This window comes from Pezoporus flaviventris, unplaced genomic scaffold, assembly GCF_033815535.1.
Source record: "Pezoporus flaviventris isolate CSIRO_AGI_PZ_B2104156 unplaced genomic scaffold, CSIRO_AGI_Pfla_v1 ptg000025l, whole genome shotgun sequence".
NCBI lineage: Eukaryota > Metazoa > Chordata > Aves > Psittaciformes > Psittacidae > Pezoporus > Pezoporus flaviventris.
The window spans coordinates 18,008,961-18,036,885 of NW_026892573.1; the positions used below are offsets into that span (position 1 = coordinate 18,008,961).

General features: G+C 42.1%; 1 protein-coding gene across 11 annotated transcripts in view; it reads right to left on the bottom strand.

Annotated features, from left to right (window-relative positions):
* Nucleotides 1-18,356: 18,356 nt before the first annotated feature.
* Nucleotides 18,357-27,925, bottom strand: part of ZMYM2 (zinc finger MYM-type containing 2) — an 85,715-nt gene continuing 76,146 nt past the window's right edge. For all 11 annotated transcript variants that reach the window (XM_061457714.1, XM_061457712.1, XM_061457709.1 and 8 more), the window contains 6 exons: nt 27,152-27,320; nt 26,097-26,248; nt 22,310-22,424; nt 21,302-21,553; nt 20,821-20,941; nt 18,357-19,270 (listed from right to left, as the gene is read on the bottom strand). In XM_061457714.1, the coding sequence (XP_061313698.1) occupies nt 19,078-19,270; nt 20,821-20,941; nt 21,302-21,553; nt 22,310-22,424; nt 26,097-26,248; nt 27,152-27,320 (1,002 nt within the window). In that variant the 3' untranslated portion in view covers nt 18,357-19,077. The remainder of the gene's footprint in view (nt 19,271-20,820; nt 20,942-21,301; nt 21,554-22,309; nt 22,425-26,096; nt 26,249-27,151; nt 27,321-27,925) is intronic.

A 27,925-nucleotide genomic window follows, 5' to 3' on the forward strand; every position in this document is an offset into this window, starting at 1 on the left:
GACCACAGTTTTTGTGCTTTGCTTTAGATACAGCTTCACAGGCATACTTCCTGCCATTTAAGCTTTTGTTAAGTGCAGGTCATGAAGGTCAGAGGTTGAAAAGACACTGATATCACATATTGTCCACACCCAGCATCAGCTGAGTAGAGCTGCCAAGGGCAAACCAGCTGGATGGGGAGGCCATGAACGCTGTATAGACATACTTGTGAAGTTACCTACAGAGCAATGAGAGGTTTTTCTCTGAGAAGACGGCTGATTCAAGAAGATGCCAATGCTGAATGAACAAGGCCTTTCTGGTTTCCTAGGGAGTATCTGGGTTCATAGACTTCTACTCACATGAAAAACATAATTCTTGCTCTTGAGGAGGTAACAAGGCTAAATAACCAGGTGTCCTCTGACATTTCTCTTCCTCCAGCTTCAGCAGGCAACACCTTGCCTTGAACAAGTAATTCTCCTGGGAGTTTTGAAGGAAGGTGCTGTCATATGCTGATTACCCAACGAAGAACAAACTGTTGTACTCTGAATGAACTTTGAGTTGCTTAGGAATTTTCTTCTGTTGCTGAGGATTGGTCCTTCTAATACTGTGCTGCAGTCTCAGTCTTTCCAGCATGCTTTTCTTTGACTGATCTTCCCTTTAGTTTCGTTAGTCCTTTTCAACTTCATCCTTTTAAACATAGTAGATTTCCATGTTGATAATTTGGATGGGACACTGTGTTGCAATGTCCTAGCAGTACTGTCTTTAGTTCAGCAGTAAATTGTGCAGCTCCAAGATATCAGAAACCATGGACATGATTTCTGGTGACAAACAGTAGTATTCCTTTTTTGTTGACCTTAATTTCCCTTTCCTTTTAGTAAAGCTGTGTGAAGATGTTTCTGATCCAAAGGACACATTTTGAACTCCAGTTGCTGCCGTCACTATAAGGGAGACAAAAATCAATCAAGCAGAGAAAGTATTGTGGGCACAGCAACCAGGAGCTGCATTCTTCATTTCACCTACACGCTGCAATCTTGTTCCTCCATTTGAATTTGGACATTGTGTCATGCTCTTGCCAGCTATTCAGAGACTGAAATAACGGTAGAAAGGGGTTCACATCAAGAAAAAGCCTGTATGAAAAAGGCAAGTGATACATGGCTGACATGTGAATCATATTTCCTGGCTGCAGTTGCCTGTCTGTCAGGGCTACAGAAAATGATTTTCTGCCATGCAGTCAGGTCTGCGTCCATCTTCTCCAGTAACTCCTGTTTCACCACTGACATCAGTATTTCCCTGTCTACAGCAAAGACAGTACCTTGGACTTCAGAGACTTCATATGCTAACTCAATGTGATGATTTCCTCTGTGAAATTTGACACGCATGTGAATGTTAATGAGATGCAAACTTTGTAAATATTTACTTGAAAGAATTTGATTGTAGTCAGCATAGGAGATATCCTGTATCAAGAACTTTTGGGGAGATTTTCCATAAATAAAGAGTGTAAGAATGATTTTATGGTTGAAGAACTAGAGTAAGACTAAGACACAGGTTTAGGCTCCAGCTTTGCTGCAGAATTCCTGTCTGATCTGGTCTGAGTCATTTGCTCTCTTTCACTGCTTGTTGTTTGGAAACATGCAGAATTAAAGCTTTTTGTCCTGTTTTGTCTTGATAGGTTGGCTAGTATCACCCAGACATGGCAGGCCACCCAGAGACTGTGTCCACAGTTTTATCATTGAACAAGTTTACCTGTCTGCTGGCAATCTGAGAATATCACACTGATATTCTCATTTCCCCCTGCCAGAAGTTACTGCCCTTTCCTAGTTCCGTGAATTAAACTGGGTAAGAAATGAACTAAATTAGTCATGTAAGGCAGAATATACTCAATAGATCAGCTAAAGGATCTGGAAAACAGAGATGGTGGGCAGACTGGCCCGAGAATGGTGCCAGTGTTGTAACCACGACTTCTGAATGATAAGGCGCTGGAATGTCTCACCGCATGCCTTCCCTTCAGGTACAATACTTTTTGGCTGTCTTGAGCACTAGAAGAATTTTGTGATATATGTAACTAGAAAATTGGGCAGAGAGTTGAAGATGTGTCAAAATTGATAGTAGTATTTTCAGACTTTTCCTTCTACATTTTGGCAAAAACCAAAATCTATAAGTTAAGAAAATTTTAACTAAATGACCACTGGGAAAAATTTTAGAGCAGAACTGGAGCTGAACTTTTTATTTTTACATTTTTAATACTACATTGTGAATTTACTGTTTAAAACGTTGCAATTTTGTTTAGCATAATAACCACATTTAATTTTCTCTTGAGCTTAGACATGGAGGTGGATACTGACTGATGAATCCTCATGCCATGAAAAGACACTTCTTCTAATCAAAACCAGCTGGAAATACTTGCACTTATTTTAACTTCAGTTTTTCCTAGTTATCTAAAGAGATCACACAGTACTTGCTTAAATATTTAAAAATGCAGTTGTCATCCATTCTATTCCTCCTGTAGCTGAACACTTTGTTGTTTTATAATAAACGGTGACATTAGTTCATAGCATGTGATTAAAAAGGATTCATCACACATTAGAGCCCATAATCGCAGCCTATAGTCTCATTTCTCACTGGCATATCCTACTTGACCCTGCTTACTGCAGCACTTCTATTATGCTGTCTAAAAGGACAAGAGGACTGAACAGAAGCAAAAATGCAGGGGTGACCATTGCTTTCACACTCACAGCTATGTGTTTAGTACCATTACAGCTCTACATGAATAGAAGAAATCTGGAGTCTGGCCAACACCGCTCCATAGAAAACTCCATCTTCCAACAAAAATGTCCTGATGTGTTTAAAATAAACTGAACAACTAAACCAGTGAGCAAGAATCTTCTTTCACAGAAATATAGGACATCACTCAAGGCAACCTGATTTAATACAGTATCAGCTTCATACTTCAGGCACTATCACTGTTTAGTGGCATTTATTTTCCTTTCTTGTAATATATGATTTCTTTCTTATAACTTCCTTTCCCTTTCTGGTAATATATGATGAGGATAAATGTCAAAAGATTGAAGGCTACTGATCAGGTCTTTCTGTGTAGGCTTGTAATAGGTAATGCAGCACTGACATATTGCTTAGGAAAGCAATGAAGCTATAATGAAGCCAAAGCTCACCTCCATGGTTCAACTTTGTTACACACAGTATCCTGATAAAATCATTAAAATAGTTTCCATGTCTCTATTGAGTAACACAAACAACAAACCAGATCTTTCTTCGTTTAGTTCTTTCTTCTTTTCCTTTCTTTAACAGATCTGTGTATCAAACAATATGAAAATAAAAGGTAGTGAGGTGCTGTCCGAAGCTGAGTGAAACAAGTTTTGCTAGAGCTGAACCACTTGCAGGACTGTGCCACGGACTCCTAGGCCAGTGGAGGGACAGGGATGCTGCTGCTGGTGTTGGGATTTTGTGGGACAGGAGGAGAGCTGACAGCCCTGCTGCGGGCAAGGGAAGGAGGGCTTCACCTCCAGCCCACAGGGCTCCAGCAATCCACACACTTGTGCCACAGCATGTTTTGTGTTTTGCCAGAAGAGCTTCCAGGTGGAAATGCAGTAAGGAAGCCCAGGCTCAAAAAAGAGCCCGGCCTGAGGTTTACCCTGGGCATTTCTCTATTACTTACACTGAGTTATCATTATTCATCATTACTTATATAACTCCTAACCAGTCTTAAAGTTTGCAGTAACTTTCACATGAGGTGGCAAAGCACTACTGTTAGGTCACAACCTTTCCTGTCTCAGACCCAGCCGCCTCTCCCAGGCCACTAAGACTTGGTGCTGTATCACAACACCTTTCCTTCCATGCTGAGGGAGTCAGCTGCCAATCATCACCCCATGGCGAGGGGTGGCTGCAGGTCTCCTGCAGTACTCTGCTGCCTCGCTTCACTTCTCTCTGTTCTGTCAAATAGGAAAGAAAAACGTGTAGTGCAAAATAACCTTGAATTTGCCTGGCTAACATTGGCTCTGTCTTGTCTTGCTTTATTTTAGCACCGTATGTCTGGAAATTAGCAGCACTGAAAGAGAAGTCCAGGAAAAGAAGGGAGTTGAAATTAGATTACTGCTTCCTCCCTCACTCTTGAATAAAATTTATTACTTTTTAAACCCTTTGCTTTTTGACAGTACTACGTAATGCATGTATCTCGTTTCTCTTTAAGATGAAATTCTCTGAGACCTGCATTGTTTGTGTTCCTGAGTTTTCACAGAGTTAACAAAAATGTGGCTACATCAAATTTCCATTGTATGTGGTGTCAGTTATGCGCCGTGGGCTTTGTTAGGCACTGGCTGCATGTGCGTCCACGTGACCGTCTCAGACACCTCACACAATGGCATAAAAAGGCTCTCGTCAGCAACACCAAATTTGTCGAAAAAAGAACAAAAAAGATTTCAAAAAATTGTCTCCCTTTGCAAGAGCATCTATTTTAGTAGGTAGCTCTGATGTATCATACGCCTTTTAATGCAATTAATACAGTATTTTGGTGCAAACAGCGTTAGGTATTACTTAAGAAATTGATTTTGTAGAATCACAGAACCATAGAATACTTACGGTTAGAAAGGACCTTAAGATCATCTAGTTCCAACCCCCTGCCATGGGCAGGGACACTTCACACTAAACCATGCCATCCAAGGCTCTGTCCAACCTGGCTTTGAACACCTGCAGGGGTGGAACATTCACAACTTGTCTGGCAACCCATTCCAGTGCCTCACCACACTTACAGTAAAGAACTTCTTCCTTATATAAAATCTAAACCTCACCTGTTTAAGTGTAAACCCATTACCCTTTTTCCTATTACTAGTCCTAACAGTAGCCACCACTGAAGAATTCCTCACTAGCATCCTTGTAGGCATCCCAGAGAAACTGAAAGTCTTCTCCGAGGTCTCCACACAGACTCCTCTACCCCAGGCTGAACAGCCCAAACTTTCTTAGCCTGTCTTCAGATGGGAAGAGCTCCAGCACCCTGATGGCCCTCACCTGGAATTGTTCCAACAATTCCAAGTTCTAACAGTTCCATGTTCTTTTTATGTTGAGGACACCAGAACTGCACACAATACTCCAGGTGAGGTCTCACAAGAGCAGAGTAAAGGGGCAGGATCACCTCCTTCGACCTGCTGGTCATGCTCCTTTTGATGCAGCCCAGGATACGGTTGGCTTTCTGGGCTGCGAGCGCACACTGAAGCCGGTTTGTGTTCAGTTTCCCATCGACCAACACCCCCAAGTCCTTCTCCACAGGGCTGCTCTGAATCTCTTCTCTGCCCAACCTGTAGCTGTGCTCGGGATTGCCCTAACCAAGGTGTAGAACCTTGCACTTGGCAAGGTTAAACTTCATGAGGTTGGCATCAGCCCACCTCACAAGCATGTCAAGGTCCCTCTGGATGGCATTCCTTCCCTCCAGTGTATCAACCAAACCACACAGCTTGGTGTCATCGGCAAACTTGCTGAGGGCGCACTCAATCCCACTGTCCATGTCACTGACACAGATGTTGAACAAGACCGGTCCCAACACCGATCCATGAGGGACACCACTTGTTACTGGTCTCCAGCTGGACATTGAGCCATTGACCACAACTCTTTGTGTGCGGCCACCCAGCCAGTTCTTAATCCACCGAAAGGTCCACCTATCAAATTGATGTATCTCCAATTTAGAGACAAGGATGCCGTATGGGACAGTGTGGAACACTTTGCAAATGTACAGGTAGATGACATCAACTGCTCTGCCCCGTCCATCAGTTCCGTAGCCCCATCATAGAAGGCCACCAATTGGTCAGACAGGATTTCCCCTTAGTGAAGCCATGCTGGCTGTCACCAAGAACCTCGTTGTTTTTCATGTGCCCTCATATGCCTTCCAGGAAAACCTGCCAGGAGATTTTGCCAGGCACAGAGGTGAGACTGACTGGTCTGTAATTCCCTGGGTCATCCATTTTCCCCTTCTTGAAAATGGCAGTTTTCTTTCCCTTTTTCCAGTTGTCGGGACCTTCACCTGACTGCCATGATTTTTCAAACATGATGGACAGTGGCTTAGCATCTTCATTTGCCAGCTCCTTCAGGACCTGCAGATGGATTTCATCAGGTCCCGTGGACTTGTGCACGTTCAGGTTCTTAAGATGGTCTCGAACCAGATCCTCTCCTACAGTGGGCCCCTTAAGATGGTCTCGAACCAGATCCTCTCCTACAGTGGGCCCAAGGTCTTCATTCTTACAGTCCCTGCATCTGCCTTACAAGACTTGGGTGGTGTGGTCAGAGCATTTGCCAGTGAAGACTGAGGCAAAGAAGTCATTAAGAACCTCAGCCAGAATCCAGGGTAGCCAGTTCTGATAGCTTCTGGACAGGGCCCATGTTGTCCCTAATCTGTATTCTATTTGCTACATACCTATGGAATCCCTTCCTGTTATCTTTCACATCCCTTGACAGATTTAATTGTAACTGGGCCTTAGCTTTCCTGACCTGGTCCCTAGCTTCCCGGACAATATCCCTGTGTTTTTCCCAGGCTGCCTGTCCTTGCTTCCACCTTTTATAAGCCTCTTTTTTCCCTCTGAGTTTCCTCAGCAGCTCCTTATCCATCCAAGGACGTCTTCTGGTCCTCCTGCCGCACTTCCTTCTAGTTGGGATGCAACACTCCTGAGCTTGTAGCAGGGGATCCTTGAATATCAACCAACAGTCTTGGGCCCCCCTGCCCTCTAGGGCTATAACCCATGGAATCTTACAAAGCAGGTTCCTGAAGACGCCAAAGTCTGCTCTCTTGAAGTCCAGGGCAGTGAGCTTGCTACACGCTCTTCTCATGGTCCTGAGCATCTCAAACTCGACCATCTCATGATTGCTACAGCCAAGTTTTCCCTGGAGCGTCACATTTCCAACCAGCCCCTCCCTGTTGGCAAGCACAAGGTCAGGTATGGCACTCCTCCTTGTTGGCCCCTCTATTACTTGCAAGAGGAAATTGTCTTCCACTCAATCAAGGAACCTCCTGGATTGCTTGTGCCAGGCTGTACCATCCCTCCAACAGATATCAGGGTGGTTGAAGTCTCCCATGAGGACAAGGGCCTGTGAGCATGAGGCTGTTCCTATCTTTCTATAGAGTGATTTCGTCCACAGAGTCCTCCTGATCAGGTGGTGTGTAACAGATCGCCACAGCACTGTCCCGCATTGCTGTTCTCCCTTTGACCCTGACCCACAAACTTTCTGTTGACTGATCACCTGTCCCCAGACAGAGTTCCATACTCTCCAGCCTATCACTGTCATAAATAGTAACTCCCTCTCCCCATCTGCCTGGCCTGTTTTTGCTAAAGAGCCTGTAACCTTCCATGCCAACACTCCAGTCATAGGAGCCATCCCAGCTGGTTTCTGTGTTACCAATGATATCATACCCTGTAGCCGTACACACACCTCTAGTTCCTTTTGTTTATTCCCCATACTAAAGGCATTGGTATAGAGGCATCTGAGCTGAGTTCCAAATAAAGTCAACTCATTTGCTGGAGTGGCTGAAATATGTCCGCATCACTCCAAGCACTTATTACAGGTGCTGGCAACTGATTGGGTGTGTTGGGATGGAATGATGCCCCCCATCCCCCCCCCATCCAGTTTAAAGCTGCCTTCACTGGTCCGGCAAGTCTCCTACCAAAGCTGCGCTTCACCAGCTCCACCAGCCTCCAGTAGACCTGGCCTACCAAATAGAGACCCATGTTCTAAATACCCAAACCCCCGACTATGGCACCCCCATTCTAACCATTTGTTAACCTGCCAAATCTGCCTGGCCTTTTTAAGGTCATCCCCTTTGACCTGGATGATCAATTAAAAAGCTATCATCTGAGCTCCAGAGCACCCAGCCACCTCTTCCAGGGCTCTGTAGTCCTTCTTAATATTCTCCAGGCTACTGCTGTCTATGTCACTAGCATCCACATGGACCAATAAAAGTGGGTAATAGTCAGTGCAACTTACTAGGCCAGGAAGCCTTTCAGCAACATCCCTGATCTGAGCCACTGGTAGGCAACATACACCCCTCAACACTGGGTCAGGCTGACAGATGGGTGCCTCTGTGTTCTTCAAAGTAGAGTCCCCTACCACTATGACCAGCTGCTTTTTACAAGAGGCACCAGCAGTGATCCTCTTTACTGGTGCATCAGCCAGTTATTTATTTAGTGCAGCATGCATTTCATTGTTAGCCCACTGCAGAACTGCAAAGCGGCTCTGGGTGGGGATGTCTGATTTTATCTGCAAGTAATAGAGGAGCCAACAAGCAGAGGTGCCATGCTTGACCTCATGCTCACCAACAGGGAAGGGATGGTTGGAAATGTGATGCTCCAGGGCAGCCTTGGCTGTAGCAATCATGAGATGTCGAGTTTGAGATGCTCAGGACCATGAGAAGAGCATGTAGCAAGCTCACTGTCCTGGACTTCAAGAGAGCAGACTTTGGCGTCTTCAGGAACCTGCTTTGTAAGGTTCCATGGGTTATAGCCCTAGAGGGCAGGGGGGCCCAAGACTGTTGGTTGATATTCAAGGATCCCCTGCTACAAGCTCAGGAGTGTTGCATCCCAACTAGAAGGAAGTGCGGCAGGAGGACCAGAAGACGTCCTTGGATGGATAAGGAGCTGCTGAGGAAACTCAGAGGGAAAAAAGAGGCTTATAAAAGGTGGAAGCAAGGACAGGCAGCCTGGGAAAAACACAGGGATATTGTCCGGGAAGCTAGGGACCAGGTCAGGAAAGCTAAGGCCCAGTTACAACTAAATCTGTCAAGGGATGTGAAAGATAACAGGAAGGGATTCTATAGGTACGTTGCGAATAGAATACAGACTAGGGACAACACCGGCCCTGTCCGGACGCTATCAGAACTGGCTACCCTGGATTCTGGCTGAGGTTCTTAATGACTTCTTTGCCTCAGTCTTCACTGGCAAATGCTCTGACCACACCACCCAAGTCTTGTAAGGCAGATGCAGGGACTGTAAGAATGAAGACCTTGGGCCCACTGTAGGAGAGGATCTGGTTCGAGACCATCTTAAGAACCTGAACGTGCACAAGTCCACGGGACCTGATGAAATCCATCTGCAGGTCCTGAAGGAGCTGGCAAATGAAGATGCTAAGCCACTGTCCATCATGTTTGAAAAATCATGGCAGTCAGGTGAAGGTCCCGACAACTGGAAAAAGGGAAAGAAAACTGCCATTTTCAAGAAGGGGAAAATGGATGACCCAGGGAACTACAGACCAGTCAGTCTCACCTCTGTGCCTGGCAAAATCTCCTGGCAGATTTTCCTGGAAGGCATGTGAAGGCACATGAAAAACAACAAGGTGCTTGGTGACAGCCAGCATGGCTTCACTAAGGGGAAATCCTGTCTGACCAATTGGTGGCCTTCTATGATGGGGCTACGGAACTGATGGACGGGGCAGAGCAGTTGATGTCATCTACCTGTACATTTGCAAAGTGTTCCACACTGTCCCATTCGGCATCCTTGTCTCTAAAGAGACATCAATTTGATAGGTGGATAAAGAGCTGGCTGGGTGGCTGCACACAAAGAGTTGTGGTCAATGGCTCAATGTCCAGCTGGAGACCAGTAACGAGTGGTGTCCCTCACGGATCGGTGTTGAGACTGGTCTTGTTCAACATCTGTGTCAGTGACATGGACAGTGGGATTGAGTGCACCCTCAGCAAGTTTGCTGATGACACCAAGCTGTGTGGTTCGGTTGATACACTGGAGGGAAGGAATGCCATCCAGAGGGACCTTGACACGCTCGTGAGGTGGGCTGATACCAGCCTCATGAAGTTTAACCGTGCCAAGTGCAAGGTTCTACACCTGGGTCGGAGCAATCCCGAGCACAGCTACAGGCTGGGCAGAGAAGAGATTCAGAGCAGCCCTGCGGAGAAGGACTTGGGGGTTTTGGTCGATGGGAAACCAAATACAAACCGGCTTCAGTGTGTGCTCGCAGCCCAGAAAGCCAACCGTATCCTGGGCTGCATCAAAAGGAGCGTGACCAGCAGGTCAAAGGAGGTGATCCTGCCCCTCTACTCTGCTCTTGTGAGACCTCACCTGGAGTATTGTGTGCAGTTCTGGTGTCCTCAACATAAAAAGGACATGGAACTGTTGGAACAAGTCCAGAGGATGGTCCCAAGGATGATCAGGGGACTGGAGCACCTCCCGTATGAAGGCAGGCTGAGAAAGTTGGGGCTGCTCAGCCTGGAGAATAGAAGACTGCATGGAGACTTCATAGCAGCCTTCCAGTACCTGAAGGGGGCCTATAGGGATGCTGGGGAGGGACTCTTCACTAGGGACTGTAGTGATAGGACAAGGGGTAACGGGTTTACACTTAAACAGGTGAGGTTTAGATCGGATATAAGGAAGAAGTTCTTTACTGTAAGGGTGGTGAGGCACTGGAATGGGTTGCCCAGGGAAGTTGTGAATGCTCCATCCCTGGCATTGTTCATAGCCAGGTTGGACAGAGCCTTGGGTGATATGGTTTCATGTGAGGTGTCCCTGCCCATAGTAGTGGGGGTGGAACTTGATGATCTTAAGGTCCTTTCGAACTGTAACGTTTTTTTTTTTTGTTACTAGTTTCCAGCTTCCTGGGTTAATGCCCTCCTTTCCTGCATGAGGTACAATGGCTGCTTGTGGCCCCTGCACAGTTTGGGCCTGGAGCAAGCATTCCTGCTTCCTCTCAGCTTCCCTGACACCTTTCAGCCTATTGACAGCGTCCCGCAGCTCAGCCCCTGCTGCAGGAGGACCTCCACCAGAGAGCACCGAGTGCAGCCCTGCCCATTGCGCACCCTCCCCTCACCAGACCAGTGCAGGCACTCTCTACACCCCGAGCTCTGCGCTGCAGCCTCCCCTCTCATCGGCTCTGTCTGGTGCCGACGCTGCCACCGCCGGGGCAGCCAGAGCAGAGCTCCCGGACCGGGCCCTGGTCACCAGGGGAGCGCCCGCCTGCCCGCGCAAAGTGCCGTGGCCCCCCCACGCCCTGACTGCCGTGACTCGCCCTGATCCTTCGCTCCCTGGGGCGGGTTTTTACCCGCTCAGGGCGGGGCCGTCCCTCCTGGCACCGCTCCCTGCGAGTGCCCGCTCGCCTCAGCGGAGCTGCCGGCTCCTGGGCAAGGCCTGGGGAGGGTTTGAGTCTCTGCCGGTGGCTCTTGCCGCTGAGATCTGGGGCTGCAGGACGCCGTGTTTCCCCTCGCTCTGGTGTTGAAGTCGTCCTCTCTGGAGCTGCTCACCTCGGCAAAATGGGTCATAAACCTCGGCAAAATGAAGTCATAAACTATCTTCCAGGGCTAATGTCCCAGGACTGCAAAGTTAAGGCACATCACCTTCTGCAGCAGTACTTACAGGAGAGCAACACTATAGCTCACTGTCTTCAGCTCCCAACTGAATGATCCCATTAACATCTGGGGCATCTTGACATGAATCTGGACTACTGACATTCCAGTGGGATTTTGGAAGGTCTTGCACCATTCACCCTTCCAGCCCCACAGGCTTATGTGATCCCCACCACAAGCCATGCACGATCTGTGATGAGTTGAGTGTCCTGGTGATTGCTTCCACCACAGGAATGCTGCAGGAAGGATACAGTGGTCACCCTGCAGCACCAGGGTGGAGCTGTCACTGCTTCATTCCTTGCAAGTAGGGACCTTTTCCAGCAGGACATGGGAATTAGTTAGGCACTAGCAGACAGGAGCAGCCAAACACAGGAGAGGGCAGGAGAGGCATGTCCCAGGCCATGCCTCTCCTCCAACACTGCCAGCAGCACAGGGCCTCAAGCCCCCCCCCACCAGACCAAATGCAGCCCCACTGGGTGCACCTCTAGGCCCTGGTGGCAGAGGGTGCCAGTGGCATGAAGACATTTTTTCCTTCTGGTAACCCTTGTCTCAGTAGAAGACGGCAGCATAAGATAGCTCCCCCGTTGACTCAGGAACCTCCTTTGCTGTACCTGGAATTGCTGTGCACTGGGAAGGCAGAGCACAAAACAACTTTCTCCGAGGCCCTTTTGCTCACCTGTTTCTCCCCACACTGCAGGACTCTGTCTTAGGGTGCTGCTGGAGGAGTAGAAGGACCTGGGATATTTAAAAGTATGCAGGTTTTCTGCAGAGCAGCAACACACAGCGAGGAATGGACCATTGCTCTTGTTAATTTTGAATTCCTTCACTTGACAGTTTGTAGTAACATCCCTTGTTATTCACTTCCTCCCTACTGAGCTTTAACAGCCCAAATCATTCAGTCCTTCTTCCAAAAACTCCTTTTCACATCTCTGCTAGGCTCTGATCCTTAGGAAGTTCAGTAACTGCAGCAGAAAAGCTGATCCCTTGTTAAACTGACTGCAGAGCTACCAAGGAATTTTATGGGATTCTCTCTTATTCTGGCAACATAACTGAAACTTAACTCACCTAAGGTATTGCCTGTGGTTCTGGGGATTCAGTTGTTGTGACGAGTGACTTGCTGCTCTGAATCTCCTCTCCTCCTTTGTGGGATTCTCCAGTTGAAGATGGAGGAGAAATCACATGATTTCATGGTAAGACACCAACAACACAGACGAAAATGTCCTTCCTCAATGGTGAGCACACTTTTAAAACACGTAAAAATACACGCTGGACATCGCCTCTGGGGTTGAGGTGGGATTTTATTATCATAATACAGCAGAGACAACTGCTTCAGTCATGTGGTCAAATCTCTGGATGAACAGCATTACATATATAAACATACGGTGTAATCTACAGGTAATTCCTTGAAGTATATCACTTCTAGTACATTGGCTGCAGGAGCTGTCCAAGATATAAGAACATGAACAAACCTGTTCACTGAAGACAGCTGGGCTGCTGTTCTCCAACCAGCCTGAACTGGACACACTGGTAGAGAATTTAAATTACTTCTTTTCAGTTCCCTCAGATGACATTAAGTCCATCTGAAGGGGCAGTTCTTTCTCCTGTTCTCTTTCAAAACTTGTCCTTTTTAATTATTTTTTTAAACTTTCACCTGTAATCCCGATAAGGTCACTGATACAGCCAGAACCCAGCAGAGAAAAACTGAAATAAAATTTTATTTCTTAAGGTAATGGAAATCAGACGCTAAGTATTTACTCATTTGATTACCACCACAGGGTTGTTACATACCAGTGTGGATGCCATATCTGGGGCTAGAGGAAAAAAAAAAGTTTTTTTAATGTAATAAATGGGGAGACTTCTGGGATTATTTTATTTTCCCAGAGGTACTGAGCTGGTGATTTTGATGGTGGGCTCCTTCCTTTGCCTTAGTGGCACAGCTTTATCCTGAGCTGGAATGCTTCCTTATCACTTTCAAGTAGGGAATCTAAAAAAAAAAATATTAAAGGCTAGACGTGCAAATACTAGACTTATATTGCCTTGCATAATGCATGAAAGCAGACATTGTCTTCATGATTGGAGGAAGCACACTGCATATTCAGCAAACATACTAGGAAATAGTATTTCGTATTTTAAACCAGTAAAGCACTTTCAGTGGTTTGACACATATGAAATGTCAGCAGTTTAATTTACACAATGACAAGGATGTTCCTGTTCATTTCCCAGAAAGGACACAGAGGTTTCATGTTTTATGAACCAGAATTTTAGAGAAAAAATAGAAGACTTAAAAGTATGTAAGCACATTGTGCATGATACAACCCACTTATGCTTTGAACACTTCCCTATACTATGACTGTGAACTAGGAAAAATTATTTAAGTAAACAATAGATAAATAAAGGAAGCAAATGCTACTAAACCCAACTCCCCTTGTACTGGGGAGAAGACCCATCTTTGAGTTCTGAGAGAAACCAGAACAGCCTGGCTGTGTTTGGAAGAACCAGCCATCAAAATATTTGTTAAAGTGTATGAACTCTCCCTCAGGAAACAGCCACAGCTCTAAGAAGTAGGTGGCTTAATGCTGTTTTTTTTTTTCTGGACCTCTGAAGCCCAAACCACTGCCTCCCCTTCTTGGCACCAGCAGGCCTTGCTTTCCAAAGCTTTCACCTCCTGCACAGCTGTAAGCACCAGCCACAGAGAGACATGCATTTTTCAAACTCTCACCATTTTGGGTCAAGCCAGGTAAAATCATTATAAGAAAGATTTAAACTTGTGGAACAATTCTGGGAAGCTTCCAACACTCAGGTCAGGAAGGAAGATAATAGCTTTGCTGCTGCTTTGACATTGTCCCCTGCCCCAAGGCAGGGTGGCAGCCAGAAATGGCCCTCACAAAGTGCCACTTGTCCAAGAAACACCACATTACAAAGAAAGCAAAACTGAGATCAAATCCCATTCATACTCACATCCTAGGAATATGAAAAACTACTTGATTGAGAAATCAAACTTGAGCTTAATCTTCTCATTGTCTTTCTCTATGTGGTTTTTTTGAACCTCTGCAGAAATTGTTATGCTCGGAAGTATTTCCAGGACTGCCACCAGTACTTGTTTGCCTGGGTAAAACCTTCATGAGGGGAGCAACAGAGCCTGGGTGCTTTTCCACAGCTGTGACAAACAAGAGGCTCCTCACCCATAGCCAGCTCTCACATCCTGCCAGTGACAGAAATGATCGATGATGTCCTTGAAGGATTCTTCCAAGGACTCTGATATCTTTTGGACATGTTCTTGTTTCACTTCACAAAAAAGAAAACAAAAAAAGACACTGGAAATAGAAAACATTTGATTAAGCAATTAGTTGAAGTACGTAATGTCTCCCCAGTATCAGTACCTGGAACATAATATAGTGATTTAACTGCATCCTTCCCTTCTCAAATTATGCACTTGCAAATGTGCTGTGACTGCTGTATCAGTGTCTTTACTCCATGAAGCCAACTAGTTCTTGAGTGAGGAAATAAAAGTAGTTCACAGGTATTTGTACGTGGAAACACCAACCCACCAATAACCTGAAAAAACAACTAGCCAGACTAAGCCCTTTTAAATAGGTAACTTAATTTCCACATCCACTGACAGCATACAGCAGTCCCTGGGTGAAGTCCTTCAAGTCAGACTATGCAGGAAGTTGAACAGGTGACAGAAGCTTAGAAGGCATCATCAGAGTATGAATTAAACCTGCTGTTAGTTGTTCAAATGGATACAATCAATCTTTTCTGTCCTTTCTCCTTGTGCATTTGCTTACTCCCCTTGCCCATCACTACCAGCTTGTCTGCTCATCATCACATCTCTCTCTCCCTGAAGCACTTTACCACAAGTGGGGCCTCACTCAAATCCACTCTGATATTTTGCCTGGGAGAGCTGGGCTGGCAAGAAGGGAGACTTGTAATGTTAAGGTGCAATTATGCCTTATTAATAGATAAGGAAAAGGCAAAATTATCATTTCAGCTCCTTCCCTACTTATTTGGCACCAATCATGAACTTGGCTCACGTTGTAGTCACATGTTTTCCATCATAGGCCAACACCACGAAACTCTGAAATGACTGGGAGCTCCTGATAGCAGAGGAAGCAGCGTGAGAGACACCCCTGTGTCCTGCGCGCAGAACAGGGGGAATGCTGCCCACCAGTGATGGCAGTGAGTTGGGGCCCTGCCAGGGCAGAGCTGCTTGCTAGAGGCTGCCAATTCCAACCAGAGGAACAAAAATCCCCACAACATCTTTGTGCATCTGTGAGATGCCTGCTGTGCTTCTGGGTGTCCAAAAGGGTGGCTAATTAGTGCTACAGACACTAACATCAGCCTAATTTTCAAAGCATGTGCCACATTACATGCTGGTTTCCAGGACCCATGCTGAGGCCTTCAGACTTCAACATTTCAAATCAAAAAGAGTGAAGATTCATTCCTCACTTGAGAAAAAAGATAATTACTGTTGTATACATTTACATTACTCCACAACCACAACCTTTTGTTCCATAAAAATTAACTGTTGCAATTTATGCTTAGATCAGTAACTAGAAAGAGCTGCATTTTCCTCAATGACTGCAGACAAGTATTTATAGAAGAAAACCAAAATTATTTTCTGAAAATTGTATGACTTTTTCACTATTTCTCACTCTGAACTTATTTTTATGTAATTTGCCTACTTCTGCCATCTGATTTCCTCAGTATCTTAAGCCTACTACTTCACCTGTGAGTTGTTCAGTACTAGATATCAGCCTAAGGAGATGCAGAGCACATGCTGCCATGATTTGAGAAGTTAGGAAAACCCTTCCTGGACTGCCTGTGCTGCCAGCGCCATCTACACTGCAGGTCTCAGGTGAGCCACAGGGGTGGCCAGGACAACCACTTCACACCGCTCTCATGGCAAAGCAAGTTCCTAATAATTATCACTGACTTGGAACCTCTGTATAGAACAGGGGACTGTATGTTTTTCTGCACAGCAACCTGCAGTTGACACCAACCTGATCCTAGTCCAGCTGCTGACAGTTCTTACAAAGAAAACGTACTTGCCCAGACCTCCTAATTATTATAAAATCGCATGTCTGTATTCTCAGAACTAAGGCATTTTATTGCATTTTGCATCACCATTCAAATTTAGGAATAAAATGCATACATTGAACCATGATGCATTCTTGACTGCACTATATTGGCAGCTTACAACGTTCTGTCTAAACACACAAACCAATTGAAAAAACATTATTGCTGATGATGGAATAGCTCCATCTTCTGGAATAAAAGTTATTTTCTTGACAACCATCTGTATTTCCAGCATGGATCTGTATGTAAAACCTTCTATTTTGAAGCCTAACTTGAGCATTTTACTGATGAAAGGTGAACCTTGGGTAAAAAACTGAAGGAATTTGGGATAATAATGTGTATTCTGATGAACTTTAGGAAGCATTATTTTCTAATGCCACGAAAAATGTCCATCGGTCAACATGCCATACTTAAAACTGACCCTATTATCTAAGAAATAGCTGTTATCTGATTCTGAGAACAAATGTTTACTGTTTAAGACAGAGCACTCAATACACATACTTAACTTCAGACCTGATTTAGGGTTCTTTTAAGCTTCACACTGAAAGTTTGTAGTTTTTAAAAAGTGTTTGTGGTTAAACAGTTTTAATCACGGAGTGATTGAAGCCCCTGCTGAAGTTCTTGATGTCAGAAATGCAAAGAAGGGGCTGCAAGTGATATTTATTGCTATTTCTCAAAATACTTAAATGTAGCTTAAATTAAATATTTCAAGTTAAGCACATGATGCATTTTAGGCACGTAATTAGTAATTACTATTCCCATATGTAAAAATTTAACTTAAGGTAAAGTCAGGTGCTCAGCTGGAGAAATCAGAACAAAACTATGTTTTATAACTCCTGATTTCATCAGTTTTATGTATCATGGGCACATTCTATGGTTGTTACTTCAAAAAACAAGCGTTAGTGAACTAAGTTCTTTTGTATTCACTCACAAAGGGAAAAAAGCATTAGAGCTGCTAGTGATCTACTCACTGGTGCTGCATAGTTGTTTTTTTTTTCCCCACAGGAAGAGCAGAGCCACCAGAAAATAAATAAATAAATAAATTACACATGGAGATATACATCTACTTTTGAAACAGTGGCACCTCTGAAGTTAATACATATGGACACATGAAAATAGCAGATATTTAAATAAACTTGTTTAACAAAACAAAGCAACCGAAGCTTTATTTCTCTATATAGAAAGATGCATCCCTATGTGCATTCTCTTAAGCTAAGAAAAAGGAAAATGTCATGCAGCCCTTGCAGGAAATAAATCCTCAGGTGGTAATACATATACACAGAAAGTTTTCCCTTTAGTAGATGATTCCTCTCAAAAGATGCGTAATGCCATTTAGGAGAGCCAAACTTATGATTATTTCATAGTAGAATATTCTACTACATTTTTTCAGTACAATAGCAAAACCATTGCACAAACCACCATATTGCTTGCATCAGTTAAACAAGAGCAAGTAACAAAACTTAAGCAGCTAAATGTGTATCTGGAAATTAGACTCCTTATGCAAAGTGAGCACAATGAAAGGATACTGAACAAATGAAAGGACTTTTCTTCAAAAAAATTGTCTTTCAACTTTCTGCAACTTCACGTCTTATATGGCTTTTGAATGCAGGCATTAGTTAAAAGAATTTTCCCACCCTTAATCAAGTACTGACTGTATTTAAATACAGCAATGAAATGAGAAACAGAAGTAAAACATTTAGCATACCATATTACTTCATGTAATACAGCATAAAATCCCTTTTTCTAAGGCTACAAAGGACAGACTTACAGTAATATGAGGTACCAACATTTATGGTTGTAAAAGTAGAGATGGAAAAGAATTATACAGCATTGGCATCAGACATGTCTATTTTTCTTTTTTAATTTTCCCTTTCCTTTTTTTTTTTGAGGGGTTTTGTTTTGATTTTCTCTTTTTTTTTACAAAATACATGTCATGATGACCACATGCTTTAAGCTTATATTCATTTGTTTTTATATATATATTTTATTTGTAGGGGCAATTGAGAGAGAGTCACAGATATGGAAAGGACACTAAGGTTTTAATAAGGGCAACAAAAAAAAAAAAGAAAAAAGATGTCTTCACCAGAATAGATTCACATTACAGTACACCAATATTGACAGCATTCTCTTTTGTCTATTTTTGGTACATAAGATGGGATCTCTCTACATAACCTTATAAGGCTTCAGTAACTAAAAAGTAAAAAAACTATTAGTTTACAATTCATTTAAAAATTCTGAAAGACACAGCAAGTTCTAAATTTTAGTAGTGCTACCCATACACAACCATCCGGTTTAAGAACCCATTTAAACAGCCTCCTTTCAAGGGAGCTTCCAAGAGCAGAATTGTGCAATATGGATGTCTCTTACTACAAGGGGAAAAAAAAAATTACACATGGCACATTCTCATTCATATTTTGCAATGTAAAAGGTTACAAACATACCTAATCAAATAAATAATAATTAAAAAAAATAATCTGAAATGTGTTTGTTATGTATCCTAAAACCACTACACAGAATAATGGAAACTTTCACTCACAGATTATTTACATGGCAATACCCAGGCCAGGGTACACACTGCTACAAAACTCATAAAACAAAGGGTAAACTTGAAATGTTTTCCATAGTAAAGGTCTAGCAGCATGACTATATCTAATGCTGTTTGTTTTCTTGACAGTTTTTGGAAGCTTGTTTAATCTATGTCTTCATCCAGTTCATAATTGTCTTTATCATAAATATCTTTTACTAAAAGAACCCGTACGAGCATATTTTCTAAAGTGTTGCGGTCCAGTGAAGTGGCAGTGTACCAGATGGGACTCTCTGCGGAGACAGAGCACTCTGGCTGCAGATAGAACATGTCCATCCTCTGATTCAGATTCTGTGGGCTATAAGGGGGAAAATACAGGGGGTTAGAAAAACAGCCTCACAGGACAAACGAGCATGTTAGCAATTCCGACATCCTGCACAAATGAAGCTCTAACTGTGTCTAGGCAAGTTCAAAAAAAGAAAAGAAAGAAAAAGAAGTATTAATGTGGATTAATATGGTTCTTGTTCACAGAAAGTGCCATGCCCAGTCTGGCCCTAGACCAGGCAATGCAATGTCCCCAGAGCATCGACTAGTTGCCAAGTGTATTTCAAACAGCTGGTATTATCTTAAATTTTACAACAGTTTTACAGTATTACCTTGAATTACAACATTACCGTAAATTTTGTAATAGCTTTTAAAGCATTAAATATTTTATTAAAATTATTTCATCAAAGATGTGAGGTATATGTTATCAGAAGTGGAACTAGGAGAAGCAGGCCGCTGCTCTAGTTCGCAATGGTGACTAACATATGTAAGACAGCAGGACTTGAAACCATACCATAAACAATGCTCCAAATGGGTTTAAGTGCATTCTTTTCCTCAAACTGACATGTTTCTAAAGAAAAAGAAATTAGTTGCTCTCTCCTCCCTACCAGCCAAGTAAGTCAATTAAAAAATCCAGCTTCAACCTTTTAACAATATACCCTCTCCAAACTGTGGCAGTAGATAATGTGAAGGCAAAAAACTCCAAACCCTGCAACAATCAGAAGTAACTGAGTTTATGAAAACAGCTGCTTGCATTACCAGACAAGAAGTTACTATTTACTTCTCCCTATAACATCACATACTTGCATGTCTGCCTACACTTTGCCCAAGCTCGCTCTTTATTTTTAAGAATAACATGCTGTTTCCTTATATGTTTGGCCTCACACTTGATTTATTGTGTTGTATATGCAATGTGATTTCATTACCTTGGCATCACTTAGAGTTACATAAAATCTACATTAAAATCAGTTGCTCAAATGGCTGTTCAATTAAAGTATTTCCCACAAAATCCTATTTTCGAACAACTCTAAAATTTAGCTGCAAATTATTTTTTTAAGAGTTGCCCAAGCTTCTCTTTCTAATGTATTGATTTCTGTGCAGATTGGAAGGAAACAAGCTATTTCTAAATGCTGGGTTACTGTCAGTAGTACTTCTTCTACTACAAAATATTTTAAGGATTCTTTCAAATGAGGTATCTCAAAAGAATCTATTTCAGATTGTCTCAATCCAGTTCTTACTGAAGAAACGGGGACCTCACAAATGAAACCCTCAGCAGCAGAATCTACTGAATGTCTTGCTGGTAATTCTCTGCAGAGATACATGGTGTTTCCAGGTCAAAAAATTGAATCATACTGTCATTCTCAAATGGAATCCTTGACATTTAACCACGAAATACTCTACTGCTCCTGCATTTTCTGCATGTCTTGTCCAGATACAGAATAGGAGATATCAATGCTTTCATTTAAATATTTTTTTTCAGAAGATCTCAGTCCAATCTTTGCTTCAGTGTATTTCACGCTGTACCAAAACATTTGTACTTTGTCTTCCCCAGACAACTTCTGTATTACCCTTTATCATACTTACCTTTTAGACAGATAGCACTCAAACATTTTCACAGGGCATCTAGCTGGATCAGATGTGTTTTCAATTTGTTCAAACACTGGTTCATCATCTTCATGTTTCCTTTTTCCAGTAGTAATCTTATCTTCAAGAAGAAAATCAACATCTAAGCTATAACTTGAAGTTACTTTACATTTTTCAGTAAACTTCCCAGAGTTAGCAGCCCACTAAGTACCACATTTTGTTCACCACAATTATGCATATCTGCAAACTGGAAATGCAACCCACAGCCACAACAAAGTCACAGCATTTAGCATGGAGACCAGTGGGCTCAAAGAGGTCATTTAATGCAGAGACCACACACTCTTATTAAAGATCTCGGAGCCGAGGGCTGCTGAATTTCATGCAAAGGCAGACCTCTGGCTCCTGACAAGGTGACCAGATGTCCCTCAGAGGAGCGCAATGTGGATGCTGCTGCAATACTAATTTTGAACTGCCATAGTACCTTCAGTATCAGCTCTGCACAGGGAAGACACTTGATATCGAAGACAAGCTTTGCTTTCCTTTGTTAGAGGATTTTTTTTCCACTGTCTAAAAACAGTGCCAAAAGAAAGTCTTAAGTGCTGCTCCACTGTTTTCAGGCCAAAGTATTTAGTGTTAAAGTAGAACAGAGTATTCAGAAGAGCAACAGGTGAATGCGATCCTAGCTGTTTAATCCTCCAAAGGTAATCTTCTTCAACTCTTGAGAATATTGATCCTTCAGAAAAAGAAGAGAGAAAATACAATGGATCAGCCCATAAACTGTCCGGGTGCAAAAGAATCAAGTTTTTGTTTACTGTTAATAAGTGCTCATGATAGAAGAGTTTAATAAGCATATTTAATTATATGTCTACACCCCCAAAACCACCTCTTCAAGACACAGATACCCACCATTTCAGGAAGAGACAGTCAGTAGGAAATACCAGTTTCACACAGAATACATTTCTGTTAAATTACAACAGTACTGTTGACATGCAGCACCCTCATGTTATTACTTAAAACCAAATGCTCAAGGGTCTAATCTTAATCCCTTCATAAAAAGCGTATTTTTGATTTCATTTTATTCTGTTCAGGCAAGGCCTCCAGCAAAGAGTCCTTTCAGTCCAGATAAGAAAGGCTAAAATACACAGCTCATTAGCTCTACCCACACATAGCCCAGTGCCTGCCTGCTTCCCTGGGCAAAAAATAAATTCAGCCCAGGTAAAAAGTACAGGTTGAAGAGCAGCTGCTTATTCTACCTTTCCCTCCTGAAAATGGACAGTCAATTTAAGATTAACAAAAATCAACTCTGGCAGCATGGATTACCAAGAAACAAAACAATAAGAATAATAAGAACAATTGAACTCTTAGATAATATATTTATGATTTTAATCAGCTACTATCACAATGCATAAAGTGCTGGCATATACCTACATGCTTAAGAATACAGAACTATTGAGAGATTAAAAACATACATGACCAAAAAGAAAATTACCATCTGGAAGTATGCTTGGTTGCCAACTTTTAAGGATTTTATTTAATTCCTGTTCAAACGTCTGGTAGATTGGATCAATAAATATGTTGTCTTTTCGATTACTTCCATATAAATACTACACGGAAGAGAGAGACACAATATTTACAATTGCAGATTAGAACAGTTCCGTACTACAGGGTTATCAGTACAGTGCTTGCACTTCAAAAAAAACCCCCAAAACTAAAAAAAAACCACAGAAAACAAAAAACCCACCAGTTTCTAAAAAGAAAGCAATGACACTTTTCCAGTATTTAGCAGTTAAAAGCCACATCCAATATAACATACCTTGTAAATTTCTAACAGTATATGAATCGCAGATTAATTACAACTCTTAACATTTTTCTCTAAAATTTTCTGTGTGCAATGTTGTCAGTGACTTGGGAGTCATTAAAAAAAACAACAAACCAAAAATAAATTAAAACCCCAACTAATTTATCTTTCCCTCCACCCAGATCTTCAAAGAAAAATAAAACACAATAAATACACACAAACCACAAAACCCCCCCACAGTTATCCAGAATCTCCTAGTTCAAACATGAACTCTGAACACTGATAGAAGCATCTTCAACACAGACTGGGAGCAAAAAAAAAACCCCAAACATATACTTGTGGAAATGATACAGCAGTGCCTGTTCTGCAATCTGGTTATCTTAACCCTCTTCACCTGACCAACAGAAACTCTTCTGAACCTTTACCAAGAAGGAACAACTGAGGGCTATACTATTATTTGACATTATCCTCTACTGGAGACATTTCTAAGAAATGGAAGATTGGCTTCTTGAATTTTCCACTTCAGAGTTATCTTTGCATGAACAAGCCTGTTGCTAGTGAAGGCAATAAAAGTGACAGACATAAAAAAATGTACTGACTCCTGGAAACGGCATCTATTTCTGTACACATACTTGAAATAGACATAGCACTCATTTATACTAGGCAGTTCAGCATTACCTTGATTTCCTTATCTTTGCACTTAGTTTTATAATCAGGAAAAAAATCATAGAATAGAATCATAGAGTCGTTAGGGTTGGAAAGGACCTTAAGATCATCTAGTTCCAACCCCCCTGCCATGGGCAGGGACACCTTACGCTAAACCATGTCACCCAAGGCCTCGTCCAACCTGGCCTTGAAGACTGCCAGGGATGGAGCATTCACAACCTCCCTGGGCAACCCATTCCAGTGCCTCACCACCCTAACAGAACGAATACACTTTCTAGAAGTTACCAACACAACATCTTCATTTAGGTAACTATTTTATATATTTAACTAATTCTTCAAAGCGCAATATTCTCCAAAATGTACTTGTTTCTACATATATCAGTTTTGATTTTACAAAGCAATTCTAAACCAGACAATACAGCTTACTATAAGCTTCATGGGGTTTGCCCTTGTTCCCTGACACATTTTTCCTCCATGAATTTTCTTGTTCTTTGGTTTGCATTAAACACTCACACTGAACCCCAGCAATGAAACTGAAGTAAGACTCAAAACTGATTCAAAACCAATGCCCACAGAAGCCTGTGACAGATCAACTAAAAATATTTCTTTCCTGCTTCAGAAGAAGTGTTTGGCTAAACCACTAGGTGCCTGCCTGACCATGCAACAGGCTTTAAGAATGGTATTTTTCAGGATCAGTACTCCAGAGTTATCAAAACTGTTATGGAAGCATTTCTGGCTGGAAGCAGAACAATTTCAGCTGCACATGAACCTGAACTGAGAAAATGTACCATTTCACTTAGGTACTGAGGTTTCCTGGAACAGATTTTCCAGTGTTTCCTTTAAGAAAAACAGTCATTTTACAAAGTCAAAGAAACAACCTAAGATTTGAAGACTCCTACGCACTTCCCTGTGCACAAACTGTATTGCACCCAAAAGCTCCAACCTGAGCCCTTAGCCATGCTAAATGCAGTAATTCTCTTTTTCTAACAGCTTCCACATTTTCTTCCTTTGAAGAGAAGCTTAACTCTAAGTTAGCAAACCATTAATGATATCTGGCACAACTTTATCATTAAATGGCATCATTTAATCTCTCAGCTGCTTCTGAGTTAAACAGAAAATATCTTTTATGCAGTAGTAGTATTCTGTTTCAGTAGTACCCACATTGGGGTTGTCAGATGGAAAGGAGGACTAAGAAAATACTATAAGGCAATGGAGTTTTGTTGCACATTACAACAATTACATTGCATTTAGCGTACCACTAACTTGTTTAAATCTCTTTCTTCAGAAGGGTAACACATGCCCATTTACATGCAATTTGGCATTAACACAGATATTGGCTGCTACTTGTGACAGCTCACAAGCGTACATGTTTCTGTCCCTCACTTGCTGTCTGCCTTCACGAACTGCAAATTCCACAGAACAGAACACATCTTCCTACCAGTCTGAATAGCAGTGGCACAATTGGGCCAATGAAATGGTGCTGTTACTGTTACTTGAATTAAATACTGGGCACCAAGTATAACCTATGACCACAGTAAAATGATCACAAGTTGTTCCTCTAATGTTCCAGTGTTGTGTATGTGCATTAGGGCTCACAGTTATGTTGTGCCACACAAACTTTGGTTCCTATGAGCTAAACAAACACCAATGAAGTTTTTATAACTAACTTTCACAGTAGACGAAACAATGTCAAAGGCACAAAGAAAAAAGTATTAGTTGAGTTCCATTTCATAAAGACTCACCCTGTGTATTGTTTATTAGCTTACTGTATTTTCAGTTGAACAGACAGATACAGAGGGATGATATATCATGCAAGTGAAGAAGCAGAAAGCTAGCTGAATTTGAAACATACCTTGCACCAATATTGACTAAAATGCCAAACAATGAATGTTCGCTTCTCAAATTTCAACTATGAGGAAAAGATCCTTAATTCTGTATACTCTCAATACAGAAAAATTAGGGAAAGTACCATTTATTTTAAGAAGATTGTGATTTTAAAAATCGTTATCTGATTCATGGTCTCTGCCTTAAGTATGAGACCATTTAAGCAGGATTGCAAAGCCTGTGCACAGCTTGCTTTCCACATCATACACATTTTTTATTGAATGAATTTTTGTGCTCTGAACACTGCTTATTTTTATCTATGATTTGCCTCATGTACCAAAAATTATGACATCCTCTGCTTAAAAGATAAACTGTGGAACGGGTTTTCTAATTATCTTATTATGTTATTGCCTTTACATGCGATGCAACTAAACTGACTCCCTTTATCTTCAAAATTCAATGTAATTACAATTCAGTGGCAGGGTGTGTGTAAGACAGTCAATATAGCAGAGCTTCCTGCACTCTACAAAAAAGCCTGACTTTGACAGTCTCCAGTATTCACTGAATTAGACCCTCCCAAAAGGGACACTTCAGATAGCTTGTTTCTACTATATGCTAAGTAATTAAATTAGTATAACATTCACAGATCATGCCTTGTTTCACTCTGGTTTTACATTAAGCCATCCTTAGCAAACAAAATGAAGCACAGAATCTGGAAAAACTATGCTATTTTAGACTGCAAATTCTTTGCTTTAACCAAGCAAGAAGTTTAAGATTATTACAATACACCAGTCTGCATTTGAGTTTTCAGGCTGGTTCTGCAAACTCATTTTCTATACAAATAGCTTTCTACAACGTGATTTACACGTCAGCCTGTGTTATATTAATAGCTCCTAGCCAGTAAATCCACATGATCTTCATTTTTTCACTGAAGTGGCTTAGAGTCAAATTAGCAGCTCTGCTTCCCACCTCAACAGCTTTTACTAACCTCCTGAATCCCAAGACACAGGTAATAGATGCTGTCAGGTGCATAGTTCTCTCCATTTGGCCTTCGAATTTCATTGACAAAATGTGTCAATCCATAGTTTAACTCAGCTGAAGTATGTGATAATAGATCTTCCTTTAATTTCACAGACTTTGCTGTAAAATAGAGAAAAAATGCTACATTACACAACAGAATTTTTACACAATGAGGGTGGGATGTGGTATTTTTGTACTGGAAAGTGGAAAACTGGCTTAATGTCCTCTCCACTATCCTATGAATGAGTCTTAATGTATTAAGCAGTTTAAATGTTAGGTCTGTATCAAAGGGTACTAGAGTTAAGTTTAGTTAGCCAAAATACAGTATCACCCACTGATGAATGTGCTGCCATGCACAGCTAAGGATGACAAGGAAGAGGCCCAAGATGCTGAAGATAGTGCTGTAGAGGGAGCCCTTCACCAGAAACAGCTGTTTCCAAAGATTCAACAGTATTACACAAAAGTGCTCAGATACATGTGGGAGCTGAAGAACAGCAGGAGTAGCAGCAATCTCCCTTCTCCCTCGCAATACAAATGCACACACAGAGGAGCACTGCAGAAAGAGCAACAAAGTTCCACAGGAACAAAGGTCACCTCATATCAGAGCTCCACAGCCAGGTAACGCCTCAGATGAAGATCCCTTTCCAAGAGAAAGAGCAGGATGCCCTGCCCTTGCAATTTAGAAGTCCAGAAAACGGGTGAGCTTCAAGGTGAGTTAGAATACGAGGAAAACCAGGATGCAAACAAAAAAAAATCAAAATCATCACAGAAAGTGAGAAGAGCCAGAAAATCGCTGTCCTGGCTTGCAGAAGCAGTGTGAGCCCCAGCATTCTGAACCAAGTAGGGAAAACTAGGCAAGGAAAAAAAAGGTTTGGCAACTCTGTGGTAAATAATTCCAGTCATTGTGGGAACATTAAGGATATGTGAAAACTCCTATTAAAAATTCCAGTTGGAAATCAGGTGAGTACAGCAATTCTCTCCACCAAGTAAGAATCTAGATGCCAAATTTTTGATAATACTTACTTGATTTCAGTTCCTCTAATTCTGGAAGGTCTTCATTTAAATACCGAGACTTCACCCAGTGCTTCCATGCATTTACACCATATGCATATTTGAATGGAAAACTACACTCTGAGTTTTCAGAGCTGTCATCATGAGACTGGTATTCTGACACTGCTTTCCTCTTCACTCCCTGCCATTGAAACACAGTGGTTAATACTGCCAATAGCAGGAACACAGAAGCTGAGCAGAATAAGCAAACTGCAGGTCAAATTACAAACTGAATGCTCTGTGTAAAGCAACATATGCTTCAGTCAGTAGTTTCTGTGTCATTCCTCTAAGGACAGTATTTCTTAAGATGACAGACATTTCTAATTCACCTTTCAAACAGAGTAATTTTGGTAATGGAGTTGCTGTATTGGTTATGCTGTATTAAGCAACAAACACATGATGCACCAAGTAATTCAGTGTGTTTACAGGATTTCAGTGTGTTAATGTGCAGAAAGTTAAAATCGCTCCAAATCTATGTCAGAAGGTCAATTTTTAGGGTCAACTGAACCCATCAGAGGAAAAGCCAGAACTGGTCCCAAATGAAAGCATGTCCAGCAGTGGATATGTGAATAATGTCCAGCAGATAATGCCAACAGGCTGGATTCTGAATTTAAAACTAGAAAGACACATTTATTCTTAGAAAGCTTTTTAAGAAGTTGGCTGTTTTTTTCTTAAATTTGCAATATCCACTGCAGGTATTGCAACAAAACCATTTCAACATTGTGCCAGGCACCAGAAACTCTTATT